Source organism: Pristiophorus japonicus, chromosome 3 (assembly GCF_044704955.1).
Source record: "Pristiophorus japonicus isolate sPriJap1 chromosome 3, sPriJap1.hap1, whole genome shotgun sequence".
NCBI lineage: Eukaryota > Metazoa > Chordata > Chondrichthyes > Pristiophoridae > Pristiophorus > Pristiophorus japonicus.
Window position 1 is genome coordinate 234,275,089 of NC_091979.1, and position 17,267 is coordinate 234,292,355.

Sequence of the window (17,267 nt, forward strand, 5' to 3'; positions counted from 1 at the left end):
ACGCACTCTTATTCACCAGACTGACCCCTGGGACGAGAGGGTTGTCCTGTGAGAAATTGAGTAGACTGAGCCTCTATGCTCTGGAGTTTAGAAGAATGAGAGGTGATCTCATTGATTCTGAGGGCGATTGACAGGGTAGATGCTGAGAAGTCGTGTGTGCCCCCCCTAGCTGGAGAGTCTAGAACCAGGGGCCACAGTCTCAGGATAAGGGGTCGGTCATTTAGGACTGAGATGAGGAGGAATTTCTTCACTCAGAGGGCTGTGAATCTTTGGAATTCTCTACCCCAGAGGGCTGTGGATGCTGAGTCTCTGATTATATTCAAGACTGAGATCGATAGATTTTGGACTCAAGGGGAATCAAGGGATATGGGGATCAGGCGAGAAAGTTGAGTTGAGGTCAAACATGAACTTATTGAATGGGGCGAGTTTGAGGGGCCATAGGGCCTACTCATACGAACATACATAAGAACATAAGAAATAGGAGCAGGAGTCGGCCATTCAGCCTCTCGAGCCTGCTCCGCCATTCAATAAGATCATGGCTGATCTTCATCCTCAAAGCCACTCTCCCATAAGTCATTGATCCATTGGTCTTCTGTTCTATTCAGGGAAAAGGACTTTCCTTCTCCTTATCGGCCATTAACTCAAATCGCTGGAGAAATACCACCAACGATGTCTCCGCAAGATCCTGCAAATCCCCTGGGAGGACAGATGCACCCAATATTAGCATCCTCGACCAGGCCAACATCCCCAGCATTGAAGCGCTGACCACACTTGACCAGCTCTGCTGGGCGGGCCACAATGCTCGCATGCCCGACAGGAGATTCCAAAGCAAGCGCTCTACTTGGAACTCCTACATGGCAAGCAAACCCAAGGTGGGCAGAGGAAACGTTTCAAGGACACCCTCAAAGTCTCTTTGATAAAATGCAACATCCCCACCGATACCTGGGAGTCCCTGGCCAAAGACCGCCCTAAGTGGAGGAAGTGCAGGGGGGGCGCTGAGCACCTCGAGTCTCGTCACCGAGAGCATGCAGAAACTAGATGCAGGCAGCGGAAAGAGCGCGTGGCAAACCAGACTCCCCACCCACCTTTTCCCTCAATGACTATCTGTCCCACCTGTGACAGAGACTGTAATTCCCGTATTAGACTGTACAGTCACCTAAGAACTCATTTTTAGAGTGGAAGCAAGTCTTCCTCGATTTTGAGGGACTGCCTATGATGATGATGGGTATTGGCAAGGCTGAGAACTAACCTTGTAGAGGATCTTGAAATAACCCCAGTCCTACCCACTTTGAGCCCTGCGCCAATGGGCTGCAACAATCGGCAACTGCCCTCATCCCTAGAGTTGGGACCACCCCCCAACTGTTACCTTTGATAGTCAGTCTAAAGGGGCCATGACTGACAAACCATCAATATCCTGGGGGTCACCACTGACCAGAAACTTAACTGGACCAGCCATATTAATACTGTGGCAACAAGAGCAGGTCAGAGGCTGGGTATTCTGCAGCGAGTGTATCACCTCCTGACTGCCCAAAGCCTTTCCACCATCTGCAAGGTACAAGTCAGGAGTGTGATGGAATACTCTCACTTGCCTGGATGAGTGCAGCTCTAACAACGCTCGAGAAGCTCGACAACATCCAAAACAAAGCAGCCTGCTTGATCGGCACCCCATCCACCACCTTAAACATCCACTCCCTCCAACACCAGCGCACCGTGGCTGCAGTGTGTACCATCTACAAGATGCACTGCAGCAACTCGCCAAAGTTTCTTCTACAGCACCTCAAAAACCAGCGGCCTCTACCACCTAGAAGGACAAGGGCAGCAGGCGCTTTGGAACACTATCACCTGCAAGTTCCCCTCCAAGTTACACACCATCCTGACTTGGAAATATATCGCCATTCCTTCATCATTGCTGGGTCAAAATCTTAGAACTCCCTCCCTAAAGCAATATGAGAGTACCTTCACAACAAGGACTACTGCTGTGAAATTCACAGCACGGAAGGAAGCCATTTCGGCCCATCATGTCCGCGCTGGCCGACAAAGAGCTATCCAGCCTAATCCCACTTTCCAGCTCTTGGTCCGTAGCCCTGTAGGTTATGGCACTTCAAGTGCTCATCCAAGTACTTTTTAAATGTGGTGAGGGTTTCTGCCTCTACCATCCTTTCAGGCAGTGAGTTCCAGACCTCTGGGTGAAGAAATTTCCCCTCAAATCCCCTCGAAACCTCCGGCCAATTACTTTAAATCTATGCCTCCTGGTTGTTGACCCCTCTGCCAAGGGAAATAGGTCCTTCCTATCCACTCTGTCCAGGCCCCTCATAATTTTATACACCTCAGTGAGGTCTCCCCTTGGCCTCCTCGGTCCAAAGAAAATAACCTCAGCCTACCCAATCTGTCCGCAGAACTAAAGTTTTACAGTCCAGGCAACAAGCTAGTAAATCTCCTCTGTACCCTTTCTAGTGCAATCACATCTTTCCTGAAATGTGGTGACCAGAACTGCACGCAGTACTCCAGCTGTGGCCTAACTAGTGTTGTATACAGTTCAAGCACAACCTCCCTGCTCTTGTATTCAAAGGCATCTCACCACCACCTTCTTGAGGGCAATTAGGAATGGGCATTAAAGGCTGGCCTTGCCGGCGACGCCCACATTCCAGGAACAAATTTTTTAAAAGCACTACGCCAATGGGCTGCAATAATCACCAACTGCGCTCATTCCTAAAGTTGGGACCCCGTTGTCTCCAGCTGCTTTCTTTGATAATCAGTCTACAGGACAATGGTTTTCAAACTTCAACATTTATTCATAGGCAGTCCCTCGAAGCGAGGATGACTTGCTTCCACGCCAAAAAGGGATGAGTTCACAGGTGTTTCAATGTTACAGATCCCGAACTAATATTGCAGATCCCAAACTACATGTTGGAGGGTGGAAGATACCTGTGCGTGGATTGTTTTAACACGGGCTTGACAGAGCTAGGTCTTGTCCAGTGGCAAGGGTTACCCAAGACGACTGGAGACCAGCTCTGCTGCATGGATCGAGCGGGCACACATATCGCAGTGTGGGCTGGCCCATGCTGACCCTGGGCCCTCGCCTCTCTGGGCCCCGAACTCGCGCCTCTCCTGGGCCCCGGTCACATCCCTGTATGGACTCTTGCTGCTCCGTCGTCACTCCTGCTGTGCCTGCCCGCACTGCAATCAGCGACCTGGCTTCGTAGCTGTCGCCCTCCTGCAGCAGCACACGCTCTCCCTGCAGTGGTATGCCGCCGCACGCTGCTCCCTCTAATGGCCCTGGCCTGCTGATGGTCTTGCAGGCCGGGACCACGCCGATTTCCAGGCCAGGCCACCGCACCTGCTCTCGTACGCAGTTGGGACGTTACCTTTCCTGTTTCCACAGTCTCTTTCTCGATTAGCCTCTGACCCGTCACCATTTCCGCACGTCCTTTCTTCTCCGACCCCAGGTCCTTGTTTCTCGTGTCCTTCTTCAGAGAAACTCTCATGCTGCTTCTGCTGAAGAAAGATCCAAAGTTACAGGTTTAAACCCCCTCTGGCCAGCTGCTCCTCCCGAATGTTCAATTGGTCCGTGAGCTTCCCGCTGTCACACTACACCACAGAGGCCTGGGAAAACATCGGCTCTGCATGTTCCCACCCCATCATCATCATAGGCAGTCTCTCGGAATCGAGGAAGACTTGCTTCCACTCTAAAAATGAGTCCTTAGGTGACCAAAGCAAGCGCTCTACTCGGAACTCTTTCACGGCAAACGAGCCAAAGGTGGGCGGAGGAAACGTTGCAAGGACACCCTCAAAGCCTCCCTGATAAAGTGCAACATCCCCACTGACACCTGGGAGTCCCTGGCCAAAGACCACCCTAAGTGGAGGAAGTGCATCCGGGAGGACACTCAGCACCTCGAGTCTCATCGCCGAGAGCATGCAGAAATCAAGTACAGGCAGTGGAAAGAGTGTGCGGCAAACCAGACTCCCCACCTACCCTTTCCCTCAACGACTATCTGTCCCACCTGTGACAGGGTCTGTGGCTCTCGTATTGGACTGTTCAGCCACCTAAGGACTCATTTTAAGAGTGGAAGCAAGTCTTCCTCGATTCCGAGGGACTGCCTATAATGATGATGATGTACAGTCCAATACGAGAGCCACAGTCCCTGTCACAGGTGGGACAGACAGTCATTGAGGGAAAGGTTGGGTGGGGAGTCTGGTTTGCCGCACGCTCCTTCTGCTGTCTACGTTTGATTTCTGCTTGCTCTCGGCGACTAGACTCGAGGTGCTCAGCACCCTCCCGGATGCACTTCCTCCACTTAGGGCGGTCTTTGGTCAGGGACTCCCAGGTGTCGGTGGGGATGTTGCACTTTATCAGGGAGGCTTTGAGGGTGTCCTCATAACGTTTCCTCCGCCCACCTTTGGCTCATTTGCCGTGAAGGAGTTCCGAGTAGAGCGTTTGCTTTGGGAGTCTCGTGTCTGGCTTGTGGACAATGTTCTCACATTACAACAGTGACTGCACTTCAATATTCATTTATTGGCTGTAAAGCGCTTTGAGACGTCCTGAGGTGGTGAAAGAAACATAGAAAATAGGAGCAGTAGTAGGCCATTCGGCCCTTCGAGCCTGCACCGCCATTCATTTTGATCATGACTGATCCTCTATCTCAACACCATATTCCCACTTTTCCCCCATACCCCTTGATGCCTTTTGTGTCTGGAAATCTATCTATTTCCTTCTTAAATATATTCAGTGGCTTGGCCTCCACAGCTTGCTGTGGTAGAGAATTTCATAGGTTTTCCACCCTCTGAGTGAAACAATTTCTCCTCATCTCGGTCCTAAATTTCCTACCCCGTATCCTGAGACCCTTTGTTCTAGACTTCCCAGCCCGCACCCAGTCTGTCCAACCCAGTCAGAATTTTATACGTTTCAACGAGATCCCCTCTCATCCTACTAAACTCTAGTGAATACAGGCCTAGTCGACCCAATGTCTCCTCATACAGCAGTCCTGCTATCCCAGGAATCAGTCTGGTGAACCTTCGTTGCACTCCCGAAGCAGATAGTCGGGATAAATGGGTCCTTTTCAGAATGGCAGGCAGTGACTAGTGGGGTGCCGCAGGACTCAGCGCTGGGAACCCAGCTATTTACAATATACATTAATGATTTTGATGAAGGAATTGAGTGTAATATCTCCAAATTAGCAGATGACACTAAGCTGGGTGGCGGTGTGAGCTGTGAGGAGGATGCTAAGAGGCTGCAGAGTGACTTGGACAGGTTAGGTGAGTGGGAAAATGAATGGCAGATGCAGTATAATGTGGATAAATGTGAGGTTATCCACTTTGGTGGCAAAAACGTGAAGGCAGAATATTATCTGAATGGCGGCAGATTAGGAAAAGGGAGGTGCAATGAGACCTGGGTGTCATGGTACATCAGTCATTGAAAGTTGGCATGCAGGTACAGCAGGCGGTGAAGAAGGCAAATAGTATGTTGGCCTTCATAGCTAGGGAATTTGAGTATAGGAGCAGGGAGGTCTTACTGCAGTTGTACAGGGCCTTGGTGAGGCCTCACCTGGAATATTGTGTTCAGTTTTGGTCTCCTAATCTGAGGAAGGACGTTCTTGCTATTGAGGGAGTGCAGCGAAGGTTCACCAGACTGATTCTCGGGATGACAGGACTGACATATGAGGAGAGACTGGATCGACTGGGCCTGTATTCACTGGAGTTTAGAAGGATGAGAGGGGATCTCATAGAAACATATAACATTCTGACAGGACTGGACAGGTTAGATGCAGAAAGAATGTTCCCGATGTTGGGGAAGCCCAGAACCAGGGGACACAGTCTAAGGATAAGGGGTAAGCCATTTAGGACTGAGATGAGGAGAAACTTCTTCACTCAGAGAGTTGTTAACCTGTGGAATTCTCTACCGCAGAGAGTTGTTGATGCCAGTTCATTGGATATATTCAAGAGGGAGTTAGATATGGCCCTTACGGCTAAAGGGATCAAGTGGTATGGAGAGAAAGCAGGAAAGGGGTACTGAGGTGAATGATCAGCCATGATTTTATTGAATGGTGGTGCAGACTCGAAGGGCCGAATGGCCTACTCCTGCACCTATTTTCTATGTTTCTATGTTTCCCTCTATGGCAAGTATATTCTTCCTTAGGTAAGGAGACCAAAACTGCACACAATACTCCAGCTATAGAAATACAAGTCTTGCTTCTTTTAAAATTTCTATTGCGCTTCCCACAACTTCAGGACGTCTCAAAGCGCTTTACAACCAATGAAGTACTTTTGGAGTATAGTCACTGTTGTAATGTAGGAAACACAGCAGCCAATTTACGCACAGCAAGCTCCCACAAACAGCAATGTGATAGTGGCCAGATAATCTGTTTTTGTTATGTTGGTTGAGCGATAAATATTGGCCCCAGGACATCAGGGATAACCCTCCTGCTCTTCTTCGAATAATGCTATGGGTTCTTTTACGTCCACCTGAGAGGGTGTAACGTCTCACCCGAAAGACGGCACCTCCGATAGTGCAGCACTCCCTCAGTACTGCACTGGAGTGTCAGCCTAGATTAGGTGCTCAAGTTCCTGGAGTGGGACTTGAATCCATAACCTTCTGAGTCAGAGGCAAAAGTGCTCCCACAGGTTATGAAAGGGACACTTCAAATGGCCTGCCTGAGCTAGGGAGAGAGAATTAGCCGGGGCTCTTGCTCCTGATCACCATCCTGTAACTCCTGCTGGAACATGAATGCGTGTATGTTTGTGTGTGCGTGTATCAGTGTGTGTATGAGCATGTGTGTGTGTGTGTTTCTGAGTGTGTGTGCATGTGTGTACATGTTTGTGCATGTTCGTGTGTGTGTGTGTGCGTACATGTGTGCGTATGTGTGTGTGAGTGTGTGTGTGTAAGTGTGTGTATGAGATTGTGTGTGTGTGACAGTGTGTGCATGCTTGCATGTCTGTGTGTGTGTGCATGCATGTGTGTATGCATGCATGTGTGTGTGTGTGCACATGCATGCATGTGTGTGAATGTATGCATGTGTGTGTGCATGTGTGCATATGTGTGCATGTGTGTGTGTATGTATGTGTGTGGCATGTGTGTATGCGTGATTCAGTGTATGCATGTGCATGTGTGTTTCAGTGTGAGTGCGTGTGTGTTTGTGTGTGCATGAGTGAGAGTGAGTGAGTATTTGTGCGTGTGTATGTGCGTTCGTATGCGTGCTTGTGTGTGCATGTGTGTGTGTGTGAGTGTGTGTGTCAGTATGTGTGTGTGCGTGTGCGAGGACAGGATCAGGCTCGATCGTGTAGGCTCGCGTGTAAATGGCTCCTGGGCAAGGTACGCTAGTGCTGGATGAGAAACGCTGTAACGTGAGGACTGATCCCATGATCGGAGGCTTGTGATGTCGAGAGGCGCTCTCTTGGGTGTAAAAACGTGAGCCCCTCAACGTCAATCCGCGCTCCCTGCGAGAGACAGTTCATGCTCGGAGTGTCCGATAGTGTATCAGCCCAACAGAACCACAGAATCATACAGCTCAGAAGGAGGCCGTTCTGCCCATTGCACATGTGCCGTCCCATTGATAGATTAGTCGCACTCCCTCTGCTTCCTCCCCACAGCCCTGCAAATAATCTGTTCCATACAGTGCCACCCCTCACTCTGATATCCAAAAAGATTGAAGATTTAATCTCGCAGTCACCTTTCGAAGAAGAAATCATTGGTGGCGGGTATTATTTTTGACGTTTACCTCCCCTTCCTGCGTCTCGCTCTCTCGCTGTTCTCCCGTTTCAGCGCCATGGTCACCGCATCCCCTGGATGTTCGTCCACCTGTGGTTCCGGATCATCGCCCTGAGCAAGATCTTCCTCCATCACCACATTGACTGAAAGCACATAGTATCACAGAATGACGTATCACAGAATGATGTATCAGAGAAGGGAGCCATTCGGTCCATCGTGCCGACCTGCTCTTTGGTAGAGCTGTTCAATCAGTCCCAACCCCCTGCTCTCTCCCTATTGCCTTGCAAATGTTTTTGTTCAAGTATTTATCCAATTCCCTTTTGAAAGTTACTGTTGAATCTGCTCCCACCGCCCTTTCAGGCAGCGCGTTCCAGATCACAACAACTCACTGCATACATTTATTTCCCTCATCTCCCCCTCTGGTTCTTTTGCCAATCACCTTAAATCTGTGTCCTCTGGATACTGACCCTCCTGCCGCTGGAAACTGTTTCTCCTTATTTACTCTTTCAAAACCATTCATGGTTTTGAACATCTCTATTAAATTTCCTCCTAGCCTTCTCTGCTCTGAATAGCATGAAAGAGCAAACTATGAAATGAAGAAACATTTGTCTTTTCACTTTATGTTATCGTCTCACGGCTTTTCGCGCGGTGAACTACCTTTTGGTACGGCGTCCATAGCTGGCTCTTTAGCTCCCCCATTGTTGTGTCTGCCCATGGCAGTAAGGTTTGTGTTCAGACCAACTGGAGTTTGTACTCACACACACAGACAGACAGACAGACAGGCAGACAGACTCACTCACACACACTCACACATTCACAACACACACCCACTCACAACACATACACTCACATTCACAACACACCACACACACTTACATACCCACTCACACTCTCACATCCATTCACTCACACACACTCACTCACCCGCACTCACTCACCCACTCACACACACGCACACGCACACACACACTCACACACCCACTCACTCACGCACACACACCCCACAATATATACATACTCATCCTCCAATCCTAGGGTGATGCATGTTTTTCTCAGTTGCTCAACGACATCTGATGTTCAGGGACCAGAACGGTTTGCACCGTGCACATTCCCGTGGCACTTCGGGGCTGGAGATGACGGAATCAGAACACGGCTAGCCCAACAGGAGGGTTGTGTTCAAAGTGCAGGAAGTGTGAGCCTCGGAACTGTAGAATTTACCAATATCTCGCAAAGATTCCAGGTACCTTTCCCCTGCAGAGGAGAAGAATCCCTTTCTGGACTTTTAAAATGGAAGGAAAACTTTGGGACACAAATGAATTTTAAAGGGGCAGACGAGGCCTGCAGGGGATAAAAGGGGGTGCATTCATGGAGACCCCCCCCCCCCAGTGTTTGGATTCATAGGAAAGGGAATTTAATTTGGAACTATCTACCAGAAAGTTTGAAATCCTAAAGTGCACATGGAAGAAACTACGAACTTTAATCGAATTTGGGATTTTTAAAAGGTGTATGTTGGGTCTGCAAGAAAAGGAGTGGGGTCAATATCTAAAGGGCCAGTTTGGACATTGGAACTAATCAAATTGTCTGGGAACTGTATACCCTCGAAACTTGCCCCTTGAAAACATTAGCATTTAAACAATCAACGATGGAAGAAATGTTTATCCACCACACCCAAAGGACCCAAATGCCACATACATATTCCAACATCTTTTCAACAGGCATAGAAATATCTGGCTCAGGCCAGACTAGCACAATGGAGAGCTCATCAACTTCGAAAAGCCTATTAACGCCAGATTAAAACCACTTAATCAAGTTTCAGTTAGCTGGGCTAGATTTGGTGGGAGATAAGGAAGCCTTTTGTGGGTATATCTATTCCCAGTTTTACCAAGGAACAGAACACAGAAAGCAGGACACAGACTCGAACAGCAGAACACAGACTCAAAGACAGACAGACACAAGCAGCCGGAGGTGGGGAGTGAAGAAATAGAGTAGTGAAGGAAACTACAAGAAATCATCAAGGACCGACCGAGCACGAGGCCCACGAAATGGAAGGTTGTCAGCAACCAAATTGACAACCCAGGCCACCACAACCAGCGAAACGACCAACCAAAACCAACTCAGCAAAAACCGAAGAATCGACATTTATTTCCACTCTACAATCTACTTCGGAACGACCAACGGGTGAGAAATTACCAAAAGGGACTAACTAAAACTATTCCTAACCAAAGAAAGTGGGTACTTACCCCATACATCCAAAACGCAACTTACCGCATCAACGGACGCACCCCAACCGAAGACTACGCAGTCCGAAGTCCTCTCCTGTGTCCAGGGTGCGGCTCGCCTAGAAGGCCAAGTGCAGCGAACCCCGAAACCGCGATTCACCGGCAACTGTCAAAAGGGGATTGGTGAGCATGGCCCCTGAACCCACAGAGCTATAACTTAGTTAGTTAGGGGAATTGGGGGAGGGAGGCTGGGATAACTTGTGTATCTGCATTCTCCTCTTTACCCCATTTAGAGTTTAAACTGTATTCTTTTCCCCACAGGCTGCAATTTGACATTTTATTCAATGTGTTGTACCCCTCAGTGTGTATTGGTCTGTGTGTGTTATTAAAGGTGTGCCTTTTACTTCTTTTTAAACACAATAAAGCCATACCTGCTTCCTACCTTGAAACCGATTGTCTGTCCAAGTCTGTCACAGTCCCTTCATAATTCCAGTGTCTAGAACCAAGGGTGTGGGAGCGATTCGGAACCGCTCATATAAGGTCAGAAGGGAAAGCTGACCCCCTGCAAACCACCCCTTACAGAATGCGTGTGTTACACGTCCCGAATGAGACGTGTTTGTAAAGGGGGAGGGGGTGGGAAGTGCCAGGAAATCAGGCGAGGCAAAATGGGCCGGGCGGTGCCAGAACGGCGGAGTACCGGATGTCTGAAGGGCTTGTGTGATAGACTCTCGGTCCAGGATTGAGACACTGTGCTGATCACTGTCTGAGGCTGAACCATCCCATTTACAACCTCTGCACCCTATACGACCCTGAGCCGAGCTTCCGACCTCCATAAACGCTCACTAAGGCCGCCTACTTCCATCTCCGTAACATCGTCTGTCCCCACCCCTGCCTCAGCCTATCTGCTGCTGAAACCCTCATCCACATCTTTGTTATCTCCAGACCTGACTATTCCAACACTCACCTGGTCGGCCTCCCATCCTCCACCCTCCATAAACTTCAGCCCATCCAAAACTCTGCGGATCCATATCTTAACTCGCACCAAGACCCGCTCACCTATCACCCCCTGTGCTTGCTGCCCCTTGTCTTAACTCGCACCAAAACCCACTCACCCATCACCCCCTGTGCTCACTGCCCCGTATCCTAACTCGTACCAAGTCCCGCTCACCCATCACCCCCTGTGCTCACTGCCCCGTATCCTAACTCGCACCAAGTCCCGCTCACCCATCACCCCCTGTGCTCACTGTCCCGTGTCCTAACTCGCACCGAGTCCCACTCACCCATCACCCCCTGTGCTCACTGCCTCGTGTCCTAACTTACACCAAGTCCCGTTCACCTGTCACTCTGTGCTCACTAACCTACATTGGCTGCTGGTCCAGCAACACCTCAATTTTAGAATTCTCATCCTTGTTTTCAAATTCCTCCATGGCCTCGCCCCTCCCCATCTCTGTAACCCCCTCCAGCCCTGTAACCCTCCGAGATCTCTGCGCTCCTCTAATTCTGCCCTCTTACGCATCCATGATTATAATCGCCCCATCATTGGCGGCTGTGCCTTAAGCTGCCTGGGACCCAAGCTCTGTAATTCCCTCCCTAAACCTCTGCGCCTCTCTCTCTCCTTAAAACCTACCTCTGTGACCAAGCTTTTGGTCACCTGTCCTAATATCTCTTTATGCGGCTCAGTGTCAAGTTTAGTTCGATAATCGTTCCTGTGAAGCGCCTTGGGGTGGTTAAGCAACGTTAAAGGCGCTATATAAACGCAAGTTGTTAACTGTCGAGAAAAGCAATTGAGGTTAAATCTGATTGGCACAGAGAATCTCGAGCGTGGGTGGTGGGGAGGGGGGTGGTGGTCAGCGAGTCGTGCACGAGCCGCGAAAGGCGCTGGCCCGACGAGATGAAGGGCATCGTTCCCCGTTCTGCGTTGTCGTGCGCCTTGTTCCCACCATGCCGCGGATTCGCTCTGTCCGCGGCGCAAAGGCGGAGCGGTGCCGGAGACGCGGTTTAAACGCCCGACCCGTCCCGTGTCGTGTGTAACCGCGGAAGCTGAGCAGAGGGATCCGTCTGTGGCCGGGGGGGTGGTGGCTGCTGGGGGGTGGCTGGGTGGCTGTACCGGTCGCCTCGTCCTCCTGCCTGCTCCTCTCGTCACCGTACGTGTGGAGGAAGTCCGCGAACGCCCCCTGGTTGGCCTTTAGCGTTGCGTACGCCCCCACCTCAGACACACCGCCATCGACCAGCACCACGATCTCATCCGTCTGAGGCAGGAATGTGACTCCGTGCGTCACAAGAATTCGAGTCTGTTTAAAAACATAATGGGGGTGGAAATTTGTTACCGCCCACTTTCAGGCATTAATCCAGGCGGAGCGGCAAGTGGAGCCCCTTGAAAAAGTCTGCGCATCCCGCTGATAAATTTGGTTGAATCGGGCCAAGAGCTGACAGGGCTAAATCAGCCATCACATGCCTGACCTGGGGGGGGGCGTTAACGGAAATCCTCATGTTAAATTCTGGAATCCATTGTGCACGCTCCGAAGTCTGATTTGAAATCCCACTGTCAGACTAGTAATGCACCCATTTTCACTTGTTTTCAAGCCGCGCTGTGATGTCTGTCTGCCGCTTCAAACTCGAGAGGCTCACGCACTGTGCTGTGTGTAAAATGTTGCGCTGACTGTGACCTCCCGAGGGAAGTGCTTCCTCATCCCGTTAAGCAGCCACTGGTTAACGACTGTGGACGGCTGTATCCACTGTTTTTTTTCCAGACGTGATTGGTGGCGGGCGTTGCACCCGTCCGACGTCATGATCGGACAGATAGTTAGCGTTTCACACCCCAGTCAGCCCTCAACCATTGTCTGTCCCACCTGTGACAGGGACTGTGGCTCTCGTATTGGACTGTTCAGCCACCTAAGGACTCATTTTAAGAGTGGAAGCAAGTCTTCCTCGACTCCGAGGGGCGCCTATGATGATGAGCCTCAACTGAATTTTCCGGCGGGGTGCTACAAGCTACGCGCCCGGTCGCTAAGCGATTACACACGCATTACTGCCCCTTATGGCCGCTAACTGAGACGCCGACCAAATTTCCACCCCAAGGTGTCCGCCAGTCAGAGAATTACACAATATTTACAGCACAGAAACTGGCCATTCGGCTCAACAGGTCCGTGCCGGTGTTTAGGCTCCACACCAGCCTCCTCCCGCCCCTCCCCATCTCACCCTGTCAGCAGGTCCTTCTATTCCTTTCTGCCTCATGTGTTTATCCAGCTTCCCCCTTAAATGCATCTATGCTATTCGCCTCAGCCACTCCCTGTGGCAGTCAGAAAGAGCATACAGAAATAAAGACTTGCATTTTGGTAGTGCCTTTCTCCACTTCAGCACATCTCAAAGCGCTTCACAGCCAATGCAGTTCTTTTGGAGTGTAGTCATTGTTGTAAAGTAGGAAACGCGGCGATCAATTTGCGCACAGCAAGCTCCCACAAACAGCAAATTCAGAATTTTCAGTATTTGTTATGCTGATTGAGGGATAAATATTGACCACGATATCAGGGATAACTCCCCTGCTCTTCTTCGAAATAGTGCCATGAGAAATTTACACCCAGCTGAGAGAGCAGACGGGGCCTCATTTTAACATCTCGTCCGAAAGACGGCACCTCCGACAGTGCAGCACTCCCTCAGTACTGCACTGGGAGTGTTAGCCTGGATTTAGGTGTTCAATCCCTGGAGTGGGACTTGAACACACAACCTTCTGACTTAGTGGCGAGAGTGCTGCCCACTGAAAGAGGGACATTATCCTCCCTTTGAAAAAAACAGTTGAAACGGTACAAGGCAGAATCAATAGTACCTTCCCAAAAGGAATGGGATAAATACTTGAAAAGGAGAAATGTGCAGAGCTACGAGGAAAAAGCAGGGAGAGTGGGACTGATTGGAGAGCTCTTTCACAGAGCTGGCACAGGCATGATGGGCCGAATGGACTCCTCCTGTGCTGTAAGATTCTATGGTTCTTAGTAGTATGAGGCTGTGGCATAGAGAGCAGGAGGATCCCTGTTTCAATCCCCAGTCTGTGCAGAGTAGGCTGATATCAACCAGCGAAGCTCCGGGGGTGTGAGTGTCAGCTTACGCACCTGTGAGTCAGGGAGAGGGACATACAGCCAGGATTCCAACCCATCCTTGTACGGACTGCTCTGTATCTAACCCGTGCTGTATCTGCCCTGGGAGTGTTTGATGGGACAGTGTAGAGGGAGCTTTACTCTGTATCTAACCCGTGCTGTACCTGCCCTGGGAGTGTTTGATGGGACAGTGCAGAGGAAGCTTTACTCTGTATATAACCCGTGGTGTACCTGCCCTGGGAGTGTTTGATGGGACAGTGTAGAGGGAGCTTTACTCTGTATCTAACCCTTGCTGTACCTGCCCTGGGAGTGTTTGATGGGACAGTATAGAGGGAGCTTTACTCTGTATCTAACCCGTGCTGTACCTGCCCTGGGAGTGTTTGATGGGACAGTGTAGAGGGAGCTTTACTCTGTATCTAACCCCGTGCTGTACCTGCCCTGAGAGTGTTTGATGGGACAGTGTAGAGGGAGCTTTACTCTGTATCTAACCCTGTGCTGTACCTGATTTGGTGCAAAAACACTGGCACTAATTTATCTGCTCACCAATGTTTTTTTTAATACATTCCAGGAATCCACACCTCACCTTGTGGTTTAGCAGGCCACTCGGACCAATGACCTGGTCGAAGATGTGCTTGCCCACACGGGCATCCACAGCAGAGAGAGGGTCATCCAGGATGAAGATATCAGCCGTACTGTACACTGCCCTCGCCAGGCTGACCCGCTGCTTCTGCCCACCGCTCAGGTTGATACCCTGGAAAAGAAAGCCATCCAATCAGCCAGTGGCCGTCTCCTTTACACAGAATCACAGCACAGAAAGAGGCCATTCGGCCCGTCGAGCCAGTGCTGGCTCTTTGACAGAGCAGTCAATCTTAGTCCCACATCCCCCGCTTTCCTCACCCTCCAGTACCCGTCCAGCCCCCTTTGAAAATTATTGAGGGAATCACCTTTTCAGGGCGAGCGTTCCCGATCCAAACAACCCTCCAGATCCAACGTGATACAACCCAATTTGCGCACAGCAAGTTCCCAGAAACAGCAATGTAATAATGACCAGAATATCTGTTTAAGTGATGATTGGTTGAGGGACCATACCCATCATCATCATCATAGGCAGTCCCTCGGAATCGAGGAGGACTTGCTTCCACTCTTAGAATGAGTCCTTAGGTGGCTGAACAGTCCGATACGAGAGCCACAGTCCCTGTCACAGGTGGGACAGACAATCATTGAGGGTAAGGGAGGGTGGGACTGGTTTGCCGCACACTCTTTCCGCTGTCTGCGCTTGTTTTCTGCATGCGCTCGGCGACGAGACTCGAGGTGCTTAGCGCCCTCCTGGAAGCACTTCCTCCATTTAGGGTGGTCTTTGGCCAGGGATTCCCAGGTGTCGGTGGGGATGTTGCACTTTATCAAGGAAGCTTTGAGGGTGTCCTTGTAACATTTCCTCTGCTCACCTGGGGCTCGCTTGCCATGAAGGAGTTCCGAGTAGAGCGCTTGCTTTGGGAGTCTTGTGTCAGGCATGCGAACAATGTGGCCTGACCAACAATATTGGCCCCAGTACACCAGGGAAAACTCCCCTGCTCTTTATCCAAATGTTGGCCGTGGGATCTTTTAATTCCACCCGAGAGGACAGACATGGACCTCGGTTTAATGGCCCATCATAATTCTAAATCATAATTCTAAATCATAATTCTAACAGGACAAAGGGTGTTAAAAAAACAAGCCTGAAGGCTTTGTGTCTTAATGCAAGGAGTATCCGCAATAAGCTGGATGAATTAACTGTGAAATAAATGTTAACAGATAAGATGTGATTGGGATTACAGAGACGTGGCTCCAGGATGAACAGGGCTGGGAACTCAACATCCAAGGGTATTCAACATTCAGGAAGGATAGAATAAAAGGAAAAGGAGGTGGGGTAGCATTGCTGGTTATAGAGGAGATTAATGCAATAGTTAGGAAGGACATTAGCTTGGAATCTATATGGGTAGAGCTGCAGAACACCAAAGGGCAAAAAACATTAGTGGGAGTTGTGTACAGACCTCCAAACAGTAGTAGTGATGTTGGGGAGGGCATCAAACAGGAAATTAGGAGAGCGTGCAATAAAGGTGCAGCAGTGAAAATGGGTGACTTTAATATGCATATAGATTGGGTTAACCAAACTGGAAGCAATACGGTGGAGGAGGATTTCCTGGAGTGCATAAGGGATGGTTTTCTAGACCAATATGTCAAGGAACCAACTAGGGGGGAGGCCATCTTAGACTGGGTGTTGTGTAATGAGAGAGGATTAATTAGCAATTTCGTTGTGCGAGGCCCCTTGGGGAAGAGTGACCATAATACGGTGGAATTCTACATTAGGATGGAGAATGAAACAGTTAATTCAGAGACCATGGTCCAGAACTTAAAGAAGGGTAACTTTGAAGGTATGAGGCATGAATTGGCTAGGATAGATTGGCGAATGATACTTAAGGGGTTGACAGTGGATGGGCAATGACAGACATTTAGAGACCGCATGGATGAACTACAACAATTGTACATCCCTGTCTGGCGTAAAAATAAAAAAGGGAAGGTGGCTCAACCGTGGCTATCAAGGGAAATCAGGGATAGTATTAAAGCCAAGGAAGTGGCATACAAATTGGCCAGAAATAGCAGCAAACCCGGGGACTGGGAGAAATTTAGAACTCAGCAGAAGAGGACAAAGGGTTTAATTAGGCAGGGAAAATAGAGTACGAGAGGAAGCTTGCAGGGAAAATTAAGACGGACTGCAAAAGCTTCTATAGATATGTAAAGAGAAAAAGGTTAGTAGAGACAAATGTAGGTCCCCTGCAGTCAGAATCAGGGGAAGTCATAATGGGGAACAAAGAAATGGCAGACCAATTGAACAAGTGCTTTGGTTCGGTATTCACTGAGGAGGACACAAACAACCTTCCGGATATAAAAGGGGTCAGAGGGTCGAGTAAGAAGGAGAAACTGAGGGAAATCCTTATTAGTCGGGAAATTGTGTTGGGGAAATTGATGGGATTGAAGGCCAATAAATCCCCAGGGCCTGATGGTCTGCATCCCAGAGTACTTAAGGAGGTGGCCTTGGAAATAGCGGATGCATTGACAGTCATTTTCCAACATTCCATTGACTCTGGATCAGTTCCTATCGAGTGGAGGGTAGCCAATGTAACCTCACAAAAGTGGAGGGAGAGAGAAAACAGGGAATTATAGACCGGTCAGCCCGACATCAGTAGTGGGTAAAATGATGCAATCAATTATTAAGGATGT

At 49.6% G+C, this 17,267-nt stretch overlaps 1 protein-coding gene across 1 annotated transcript in view; it reads right to left on the reverse strand.

Moving 5' to 3' along the window:
- Positions 1-17,267, reverse strand: part of abcc2 (ATP-binding cassette, sub-family C (CFTR/MRP), member 2) — a 278,866-nt gene that overhangs the window by 62,526 nt on the left and 199,073 nt on the right. Inside the window, exons 18-21 of the mRNA XM_070876416.1 lie at positions 14,593-14,760; positions 12,029-12,212; positions 7,713-7,845; positions 3,366-3,495 (exon numbers count right to left, since the gene is read on the reverse strand). Coding sequence (XP_070732517.1) covers positions 3,366-3,495; positions 7,713-7,845; positions 12,029-12,212; positions 14,593-14,760 — 615 coding nt within the window. The remainder of the gene's footprint in view (positions 1-3,365; positions 3,496-7,712; positions 7,846-12,028; positions 12,213-14,592; positions 14,761-17,267) is intronic.